We start from the raw sequence: 10560 nt of genomic DNA on the forward strand, positions 1-10560 counted from the left end.
GGAAGGTCATCCATCAAGACCTAGCACACTTTCTATTTTGGGACTAGTTCAAAGTCATGGGCTCATCTTTGAGGTTGCAGGATCAATGTGTTTTAATTTAATATTTTAAAATTAGGATGTGAGCCACTTTCAATAGTTACCCTTATAACCTAGCGCTAACTAAATATGAGTTTGCAAAATCTATTGTTGAGGTCTTATATTTAAAGTCATTCAATGCATTTAGTTTGATCATCTCCTAATCATGTAATGATCTCGAAGTTATATTGATATAATGTTCACAATATACAATTCAATTATTGTTCAAAAAGGAAACTAATTCTGTACAATCATTCTAGGAGCATCTACATGATTATAGATTGTTGTTTTCAATAATTTTTCAATCTCTATGATTTGATCTAAAAAAATTCCCAATAACTAACTAAAAACCTTAAGAAATATTTTAATATATTATCAAATTCCTAAATATTTAAGAAATATATAGAAGTCATTGAGTCTAATAAGATAAATTGAAGAATAGAAACATGTTAAAAACACAATTAAGATTCATAAATACAAAACATGTTTACAGTTGCAACTTAATCACAGACCATCAAAATTATCCGTATGTCTGGAGGCTTATTACGTTTAATAGGTGATGGACATAGAAAGTACCGGCAAATTTGTCAATTTTTTTTCCCAAAATAGAGAGAACGTTGGGTTTTTATAGATTTCATCATATTCTTTCACGATATGCCGCGTTGACGTAATTATTTACCGTGGTGAGGTTTTGAGCGTGATTCGGAATTAGGTAGACTGTGTCATGGCTATATAATCCTCATTCATGTTAAAACAAAGAAACCCAGTAGCGACTACAGTAGATACCCAGGTTTTTAGTATGTCGAAGGCTTTTTAATTTTTCTTGGCATCGCTTCTTCATTAGCAGAAGCCAAGGACCTGTACAAGGTATGCATTTCTGTCAGCAATCTTGTTTTTAGATCCTTAAATTACCCGGTTAAGAAATCATAAATAGTTTTTAAAATTTAATTGAATCTGGTTCAGGTTTTTTTTTTGTTTTTTGTTTTTATGAAAGAGATGAAATCACTGAAATTATATTAATAATTTTGTTTTTTACATGTTTCTGGTTCAAAGAGTACTGAAGGGAAAGAACCAGTAAGAAAACCTTTCAGTATTGATCAAGAAAACATAAGCTTATCTACCCATTACAAAAGCCCATATGCTCCCCAAGAAAACCCTCCCAGCCACATAACCATCCGCATTAGATATAAAGGAAGCTGCCTTAACCGGCATATAGAAGAGAACTTATCAAAATAGAACAAGTGTCTTTAACCAAGATCAATCAAAACTGGAACCATCCTATCTAAGAAGCACATGTTTCCAATCCTCTTATTAGAATGAAACTCACAACCAAAAAATAACCTATGATAAGTGAACCTGCCAAAACAAAAATGGTGCATATGACAATCTAGATAAGGAGAAGGGAGGGATGTTGAAGACCCCAAGGAAGTAGAATAAGATCGAGCCATAAGGTAATCCAAAGCAACAACCAAAGAAATGGCAGCAAGATGAGAAACCATCTTAAACACCAATCTGTCTGCATTTTCCAATTCCTCAAAAACATCCACCAACCACCAATTTTAACAACTACTCTCCAAAGAAAATAGAACATTTTGTGTTAGTAAAAACTAATGCTAAAGAAAAAATGAATACCAAAACTACGGGCATCTACAAATATAACTAAAAGAAGCTCAGACTATGAAAAGACATCGAAAAACCTGATTCAGTTTTTATTTCTACGCTGAAATATAATTATTGTGAAGGAGCGTGATTGTTTTTTTTGCACGTTGAGTTTCTTAGAGTGACTAAATTGGGGGTTACTATTTTATTTTTTTTTGCTATGATTTGTCGAATTAGTGGAAATAATGCAATGTCTGCTTTAAAAAGATTTCATAATAAATTTTAAGTCGGTGAAGAATATATATGATTTAATAGTGTGGGCAATTCAGACTCCCAAGCAAGTTACAAGGGATTGGAGAAGATGGGATTAAAACCAAATTTATTTAGTGTCTTTTATAAGTTTTGTAAATCTATTTAGACATTAGTTTGTATCATAGGTTTATTGTTGTTAGAAATTAAGTATTTTATATTAAATTAGGAAAAAATTAAGATGAGTAGTTTTTCATTTATGAGATGGTATTGAAACCTTGTTGCATTATTAAAGTGGTGTGATCCATTTGAATTATAATATCATTGAGATAGAAAGTTATTGATACCATCTTTTTTTTCTTCTTAATGTGTATCATGTGATTTCTATTTTGGATTAGAATATAAATGAAACGTAAATAAAATGATGCAGATTTATAGATATGTTATATTTTTTACGATTGCTTTTAATTACTTTGAGAGAATGTGTGTTATTGTTATCATGATGTATTGGGTTACTCTTGGAAACTCCTCAATATTACAGTATATACCTAGAAATGTTTCTCATTGATGAAAACAAATCATGATAACCTGGATTTATAGATTTGAGGTGAGTAAAATGGAGAGTCAAGATTTAATCTCGGATAAGATTGTTGAGTTGTGTTTTGGGGTGCTCTAGAGAAGGAGATTGGGGAGAGCAAATTTTGTGTGCGGGAAGAAAGGTCGGAATGGATTGTGTGGGAATAGGTAGTAGTAGTAGCAGCAATTGTGTTTGTGGGCGTTACGTTAGATGGAGTGTTTTGCAGGATCACGAAGACATGCTTTAGTGAGGACTATATAAATATGTCGAACAACTTCATACATTTGGATTCCTTATCATCCCAGAACTGCGACTTCCAGAGACGAGTTTTGCTGGTAGACGACACAAAAATCAATCGAGTATGTTAAATATTGCATTATTCCAACTTTTTTCACTTGGCTTCTCCAAAGCTTTTATATGTCTATCACTACTCATGCGAATTATGCTTGTGATTTTCTTGTCAATGGCAGATAATTTTGCGGAAGGTTCTTGAAAGTCTTAATCTTCATTGCGAAGAAGCAGAAAATGGAAAGATAGCAGTGGATTTCATCAAACAAGGAAGGACATATGATCTTGTATTGATGGACAAGGAAATGCCCATAATAGATGGACATGAGGTGAATAAATTTCGTTTCATTGATACGAAGACTTCATTCCTCCCATTTTATTGGCCAAAGTTTGTCAATTAATCATTGGCTGATGGAAACATTCTTTCCTTGGGCTATGATTGAATCATATTTTGTAACTGAAACTTGTGTATCTCATACCAGGCAACAAGACAACTAAGAACAATGGGAGTTAAGACGCCCATTGTTGCACTGAGTGCAAATAGTCTACAATCCGATAAGGACCTTTTCTTTGAAGCTGGTGCAGACGACTTTCAAACTAAGGTACATATGTTTTTTTCATACTTCTCTCTTGTTTTTAGTAACATAGCTTATGCCATTACTAGCAATGTATCATACTGTTTTTCATTCTACCAAATATCTTTTTGACTTGATTATTTCTGATATTTCATAATCACTCTGATTTCTAATTTTGCTTGTTCTTTCACAGCCTCTTTCTAGGGACAAACTTGTCCAGTTGCTAATTTGGTATGGGCTTCAAAGTTCATTTACTGAAAAATAAATTAAAGTACACTGAGTACAATGAAAAACAACACAGTTTCATTCTACTATAACACGGATTTTCCTTCTTTATACATAAGCATAAGCATGTGGCAAGGGAATCAGAAATTTCATTTCTCTAGTGGAGCAATTTCTTTACCTTGCCGATTTTTTTCCAAGCTTCTGAGACATATTTTAAGCAGTGTATTGCATTGGCTAAATAAAGTCGTCATATTGTTGTATATATATTGGACAGGAGGTAAATACTCTAAAAAAAAGTAAAAAGATATCTTCTAGGGAATGCCTATGTTCCAATATATTTCTTGTTTCCCTCTCATGTTTTGCATGCACCATTTTTGTATTCTCTAAAATACAGTGCAAAAAATGATGAGTCCTGTATACCATAATACAAATTTACTAGTTCACATAATTGTTTGTCTTCTCAATCATCATTTACTATGAAGGGATTTTATTTGCTTTAAATAGCATTCTGTAATAAGTTTATGTTGGGAGAATTGTAAAGCTCCCTTAAACAAGCAATTTATAAACAAACTGGTAGACAATTTTAAAACTAATGTTAAATTAAATACCCATTGCCTATGTTAGTCCAAATACCATTTAAAAATGTTAAATGTTGGATCTGATCAAAGAATGGATAATCATTCTGGATTGATGGATGTTTGTGGTAACATGTTAATCTTCAGGGTTAACACCTTTGTAAATTCTATAATTTTCTGTTCAGATAGTTATGGAACAGTTAAATTATATTTTTTCAAATAAAAAAGAAATAATTTGAAATTTAATATTAAAATATATTTTTTTGGTATTATGCTCCTCCTAGACCTATGAGAGCGATGAAAATGGAAACAGACAAAAGAAGTTAACGATTGTTGCATATTTGGGATTGGAAGGAATGCATGGCAAACTTTTTGAATTTCTCTTGCTTATAAATAGATTCAAAGTTCTTTGGATTAACTTTACTTATTTATATAGAAATTGTAGTCAGTTTAGCAAATGCATTGGCATAATGCATTCGAGAGAAAGGTGCGATATATTACAGAACAAAATCGAATGAAATGGATGCCATTTTTGCAGGCTTAGAACCAAATTCTACAGCAGTAATTAGGGCTGCAAACTCCTGTATTGAGTTCAAGAATCCAATGGCGGGAGAATTTCAAAGTTTTTAATTTTTTTCTGTTTATTGTGAATAGATATTGGGTCAGCACCCACAAGATTGGTTTTGGTTTATCTCTATCACGATTACATGCAAAGTGTGAAAGCTTAGACAAATACATGAAGTGATTAATAGGATGCCTCGAAAAGGTGTCATCTTAATGGAATGTAATGATTTCAGGATTCGTATAATATTATAACCATTGATAGTCTCTATTTTTAACCTTAGAGAAATAAGGTGTAATTGTTGTTATAGAATGTTTATCAAATTGTTTATATCTTTTTTGCAATCATGCTTGAAGTATATATTGATGATATATTGTCTCTACAAATTCATGTCAGCACAATAGATAGATAAGGCAACATTAATATCTGAATGTTGGAGATAATATAACCGTCTATTTATGCAATTGTGTAACCAAGACACATTGTTGAGAATACAAAAAGCTTTCTAGGTTGCAATATCAACTAGGATACTCAAAACATGAAGAATCCCTATGTGATGGCATGGAATTGGGACTGCTAACCAATGGACCTTTTGCATGGTTGGTAGAAGTAATGAAGAAGGGAATTGAATTAGTCAGAGGAAAGTTGTGTTTAATCATAATTCACCAAAAAATTTGATTCCATCTTTAGAGTGGAGGCTGAAGAAAGGAACATAGGTAAAAATTGAGTTAAAAGAGTTGTGTAAATAGCTCTTAAAGAATGTAGACTCTTCCAACTAAATCATCTCTTTGATAATTATAGCTACACATCTTTATTTCTTATAATAATTATTATAAGATCATATTTTATTTCTTATGATAATTAAGATCGTATAGACAACCATGATTTCTTTTCGATATGTACAAACCCTTATTTCTTATAGCAAAGAAGATCTTATAGACAACTATGATTTCCTTTGAAGAAGTAATATTAGATCTTATATAAAATAGTGGTGGATACCTAGAGATAAAATTGCCCTAAATATAGTCACACTCATAACCACAATTGAGGAATTGAGCAAGAGTGCTAAGTGATTAATGGAATTTGTTCAACTTGAAAGATTATGAAAATTTAATAAAAGCTAAAAGATAATTAAAAACAAAATATGTTCATAGCTGAACAGAATAATCAGAATTCTTAAAACTGAAGGATATATCAATATTGAAAAACTTGAAAATCAGAATTACATAGTCTTTATTTATAGACTGCTAATCATTATTATCGATCAGAATAAAAGAAATAAATCAAATCTTAAAAACTAAAAAAACAGTATCAAAGATTGTTTTAAAACTAAAAAACATTGTTTTACATAGTAGCTCCCAAACTGTCATTTTATTTAGAAAAAACTAAAAACTAAAAAAAAAAAATAGAGATTCGATCTATGACTCAGCATCAATCTACTTTTTCATCTCCTACATATCAGTCATATCTTAAATCTCCCTTTGAATGATCAATGGAGGCGAGGTCTAGCTGATTTCAAAAAGTAATAAAGGTGGCTATGTGAAGAGCTTTGGTAAACATATGAAGGACAAAATTGCAACTCCACTTGTCCATCTTGAACTAAGTCATGGATTTAATGATGGCGGATCTCTGTGTGCTTCATTCTAGCATGAAACACAAGAATTTTTGTCATGGCAATAGCGTTGTTGTTATCACAATAGATGGTGGTTGGATGCTCTGCAACCAAATGTAGATCTGTCAATATCCTTCTAATCCAGATTGCCATGTATTCCGCTTCTACTGAAGAAAGAGACATTGTTGCCTATTTCTTACTACTTCAAGATACAACTCCAAAGCCAAATGAAAAAACATAACCAGATGTAGATTTCCTATCATCCACTGAACCGGCCCAATCTAAATCTATGTAACCAACTAGTTCAAACTTGTTAGTGGGAGAATATTGAATCCCAAAAATTTGTGTACCACTCACATACCTCATAATTCTCTTAGCAACCCGCCAATGTGACTCATGTGGATCCTGCATGAACCAAGAGATGAGGCTCACAACATGCATAATATCAAGTCTACTAGTTGTGAGGTACATGAGACTGCCAACCAAACTCCTATACCGAGTAGCATCAACCTTGGGACTAGCATCATCCTTAGTCAATTTTTCACCAAGTGCTATGGAGGTTGCAAGTGCTTTGCATGCCACCATGTTAAATTTCTTCAATAAATAAGCCACATACTTGGTTTGGGAAACAAATATACCTTCTAATGTTTGTTGTACTTCCACACCAAGAAAATAGTGCATGAGTCCTAGATCTAACATTTCAAATTCTTGTTTCATCTCTGCTTGAAACTTTTCCTTCACAGTTTTGCTATTACTTATATAAATAAGATCATCAACATAAAGGAAAAATATGAGAATATCATTACCAATACGTTGGACATACAAGGTAGGATCTGAGTGGCTTCTGTTGAATCCTTTTTTCATGAAATAACTATCAATTCTAGCATACCAGGCACAAGGAGCTTGCTTCAACCCATAAAAGGTTTTCTTCAACTTTTAGACTAAGTGTTTTTTTTTTTTGGAACTTCATAACCCATAGGTTGTTCTACATAAACTTCCTCATCTATGTAACCATTAAGGAATGTTGATTTCACATCCATCTAAAATATTGGCCACCTGTATTGTGCTACAACAACCAATATAATCTTGACTGTATCAAGTCTAGCCATAGGAGCAAAAGTTTCTACATAATCCACTCTAGGAGTTTGTGCAAACCCCTTGGCAACTAGTCTTGCCTAATGTCATTCTACTGAACCATCTGCATGATATTTCACTTTGAATATCCATTTCATACCAATCATCTGTTTACTTTTGGGAAGTGGAACTAATTCCCAAGTATTATTCTTATGAATGGAATTCGTCTCATCATTCATAGCATTAACCCATACGGGTTCTTTCACTGCTTCTTCATATATAGAGGGTTCAACTTTAATTGTACTAAACAAAGCAAAATTAACAACTGGATTTATATTGGCACTCCTCTGATAAATATCAACCAAACTTTGTACCTTTCTTGGAGGTGATGGTGGAGGTGAATCTTCACCCGAGTTTGTGCTTCTTGAAGAACTAGGTGAGCTTGGAGGACTGGAACTGGAGCTTGAACTTCCACTTGAACTTGTGGGGAGAGAAAGAGGAACACTGTTGTGGTGTCGATGTATTTAATGTATTTTGGTAAGCAGGTTCTGTGTATCCACCTTCCACTAGTTTCCAAGAGATCTTGAGATAAAAGTAGGGTCTTCATTTTGATGCTCCAGTAATCATAGTTTTCTCCTGTAAATAACAGAAGCTGAAATGCTAAATCTTTTCCATTAGCCATTTGAAGATAACTATTGTTTAACCTGCAACCTCCACAATCAAAACTCTTGCAACCTGCTCTAATACCAAATGAAAGATTATGAAAATTTAATACAAGCTAAAAGATAATTAAAAACAAAATATGTTCATAGCTTAACAGAATAATCAGAATTCTCAGAACTGAAGGATATATCAATATTGAAAAACTTGAAAATCATAACTACATAGTCTTTATTTATAGGCTGCTGATCATTATTATCGATCAGAATAGAAGCAATAAATCAAAGCTTAAAAACTTAAAAACAGTATCGAGGACTGTTTTAAAACTAAAAAGCATTGTTTTACCTAGCAGTTCCCAAACTGCCGTTTTATTTAGGAAAAACTAAAAACTAAAAAAAACTAAAACAGAGATTCGATCTCTGACTCAGCATCAATCTACTGGCTCATCTCCTACATATCAGTCATATCTTCACTGCTAACCAATGGACCCCCTGCTTTGTTGGGAGAAGTGGTCGAGAAGGGAATCGAGTTGGTTGGACAAAGAGCCTCCATCCGCGATTGCCATTCGGGTTTGAGCTCTCAAATCCTGCGCCCTCTTTCGCATTTGCATTCCCTCCTCACTTACCATCAATCGTTTCACGGCCACTTGGACCTCCTCCGCACTCACCATCTCGTACTCCTCTGTATTACTCCATTCCTTCACTTCCACACCTGTTTTCAACTCGCAAGTCAAAAGCTTAGCGTTGGTGAAATTATCGGAATGAAGAGGCCAGGCGACGATGGGCACTCCTGCGCAGATGCTCTCCACCGTCGAACCCCACCCACAATGTGTTAAAAATCCTCCCGTGGACTTGTGGAACACTATCTCAAGCTGAGGCGCCCACTTGGTCACAATAAACCCACGGCCTCGTATTCGGCTCTCGTACCCTTCCGGCAGAAACTCACATATCCCATTCGAATCTGCTTCCGAGGAAAAACGGGACGTGTCGGAGGCCCTGAGTGCCCACAGGAAATGCTGTCCACTGCGCTCCAATCCCAAAGCAATCTCGCGGATTTGTGCTGCGGGCAAAGAACAAGCGCTGCCAAAAGAGACGTACAGAACGGAAGCCGGAGAATGGCTGTCTAACCATCTCATGCACTCACAATCCGTCCTCAATGTAGCAGCTGGCTCCTCGCTCAACAATTGGTGGGGAAGGAGAGGACCCACTGTCCACACAGGCTTGTCGCCAAAAGCTTTCCTCTCCTGGGCCAAGTCAATGAATGGAGCTTCAATCTCTCGGAAGGTGCTTAAGATTGTTCCTTTAGCAGGCCCGAGGAACGATTCCATGCTGGCCACGAACCTCAAATGTTGTTCAGTCATGGTCCGCAATACCGGTACTTTAAGACTAGAGAACCTCAACCCTGCGAATTCAGTGCCCGTCAGTTTATGGGTAAACCAGAGCGCGGAATAAATGCCCACAGCTACGAATTTATAGGCTGGAATTTCATACTTGTCAGCCAATGGCTGAACCCACCCCATCTGCGTATCGTACACCATCACGACTTTCTTGGTATTGGAGGAACAGATTTTGGATAGAAAGCTGTCCATTTGAGGGCGTAGGAGGTCTCCGCAATTATATAGAGAAGTGAGATGGGAGGGAAACATATGTGTGCTTTCAGCGTTAGGCTCTCCATCTGGTAGTTCTGGCATGGGCAGTTCCTCAAAATGAATGTTGAACTTTTGAAGGTCGCAACCTTGAAAACGGTGGCGGACCTGTTGAATATGGGTGTAGGTGGCTACGAACGATACGCTTAGTCCTCGTCCGGCTATGGCTGTGGAGAAATGCAGGAACTGATTCATGTGACTCTGTGCGAGGAGAGGCACCATCACAACATGGATTTCTGCACCACTTTCATCTGAATCCATTGGACACCCATTCATTTGCATTTGATTAAACGGTCCCATCTTCCACTGAACTATATCAGTTTCAGAGTCGAAAAAGATTAGGGCGGTACTGTCACACGTCAGTACTACCAAGCTTTCCAAGTTTTAGGTTTTCTTCCAGACAAGCACTACCTACAAACACAGTAAAATAAAACGACACCATGTGAATGTGAATGCCAGAGGAATCTTGATTATGAAAATCATTTACATATGAAATTTTAAGGATGTTGGCATGACAAAGATGACGAAGCATGCATTTTACCTTTGTATTTGTCATTTTTGTGATTTCACTGTACCTTATCAGCTTTGTCATTTCAATCATTATAATTCTTAAAATATTATTGTTAATATTTATTTTATTTTAGATTTTTTAATACTTAAACATTGTTTCATATATGATAATTATTTTAACATTTATTAATTTTTTACATGTTTATTCATTTGAGAATTTACAACAGTCTATAATTAATCTAATGATTGCGTTTTTTGGTTCATGATTTTCAAAACAAATTTCTAATTGTTAACAAGAATAATAGTTATTATGTGACTATTTTGTATTTATTTC

General features: G+C 34.7%; 2 protein-coding genes across 2 annotated transcripts; one reads left to right on the top strand and one right to left on the bottom strand.

The window, feature by feature from the left end:
- Nucleotides 1-2763: 2763 nt before the first annotated feature.
- On the top strand, nucleotides 2764-3628 carry LOC131038116 (two-component response regulator ORR41-like). The gene is made up of 4 exons (XM_057970432.2): nucleotides 2764-2859; nucleotides 2971-3117; nucleotides 3271-3390; nucleotides 3557-3628. Exons 1-4 carry the CDS (start codon nucleotides 2764-2766, stop codon nucleotides 3626-3628), a joined length of 435 nt encoding a protein of 144 aa, XP_057826415.2.
- Nucleotides 3629-8546: 4918 nt separating this feature from the next.
- On the bottom strand, nucleotides 8547-9977 carry LOC131038115 (zeatin O-xylosyltransferase-like). Its single transcript, XM_057970431.2, has one exon. The coding sequence runs from the start codon at nucleotides 9975-9977 to the stop codon at nucleotides 8547-8549; it is 1431 nt and encodes a 476-aa protein (XP_057826414.2).
- Between the last annotated feature and the right edge of the window lie 583 nt (nucleotides 9978-10560).

The sequence above is a fragment of the Cryptomeria japonica genome, chromosome 11, assembly GCF_030272615.1.
Source record: "Cryptomeria japonica chromosome 11, Sugi_1.0, whole genome shotgun sequence".
NCBI classification, from domain to species: Eukaryota; Viridiplantae; Streptophyta; class Pinopsida; order Cupressales; family Cupressaceae; genus Cryptomeria; species Cryptomeria japonica.

Bases quoted from the DNA above. Each gene is read 5' to 3' on its own strand.
- LOC131038116 (XM_057970432.2), top strand. From the start codon at position 2,764: ATGTCGAACAACTTCATACATTTGGATTCCTTATCATCCCAGAACTGC. The intron at 3,118-3,270 runs GTGAATAAATTT...ATCTCATACCAG, and splicing joins CCATAATAGATGGACATGAG to GCAACAAGACAACTAAGAAC. The intron at 3,391-3,556 runs GTACATATGTTT...GTTCTTTCACAG, and splicing joins CAGACGACTTTCAAACTAAG to CCTCTTTCTAGGGACAAACT.
- LOC131038115 (XM_057970431.2), bottom strand. From the start codon at position 9,977: ATGGATTCAGATGAAAGTGGTGCAGAAATCCATGTTGTGATGGTGCCT.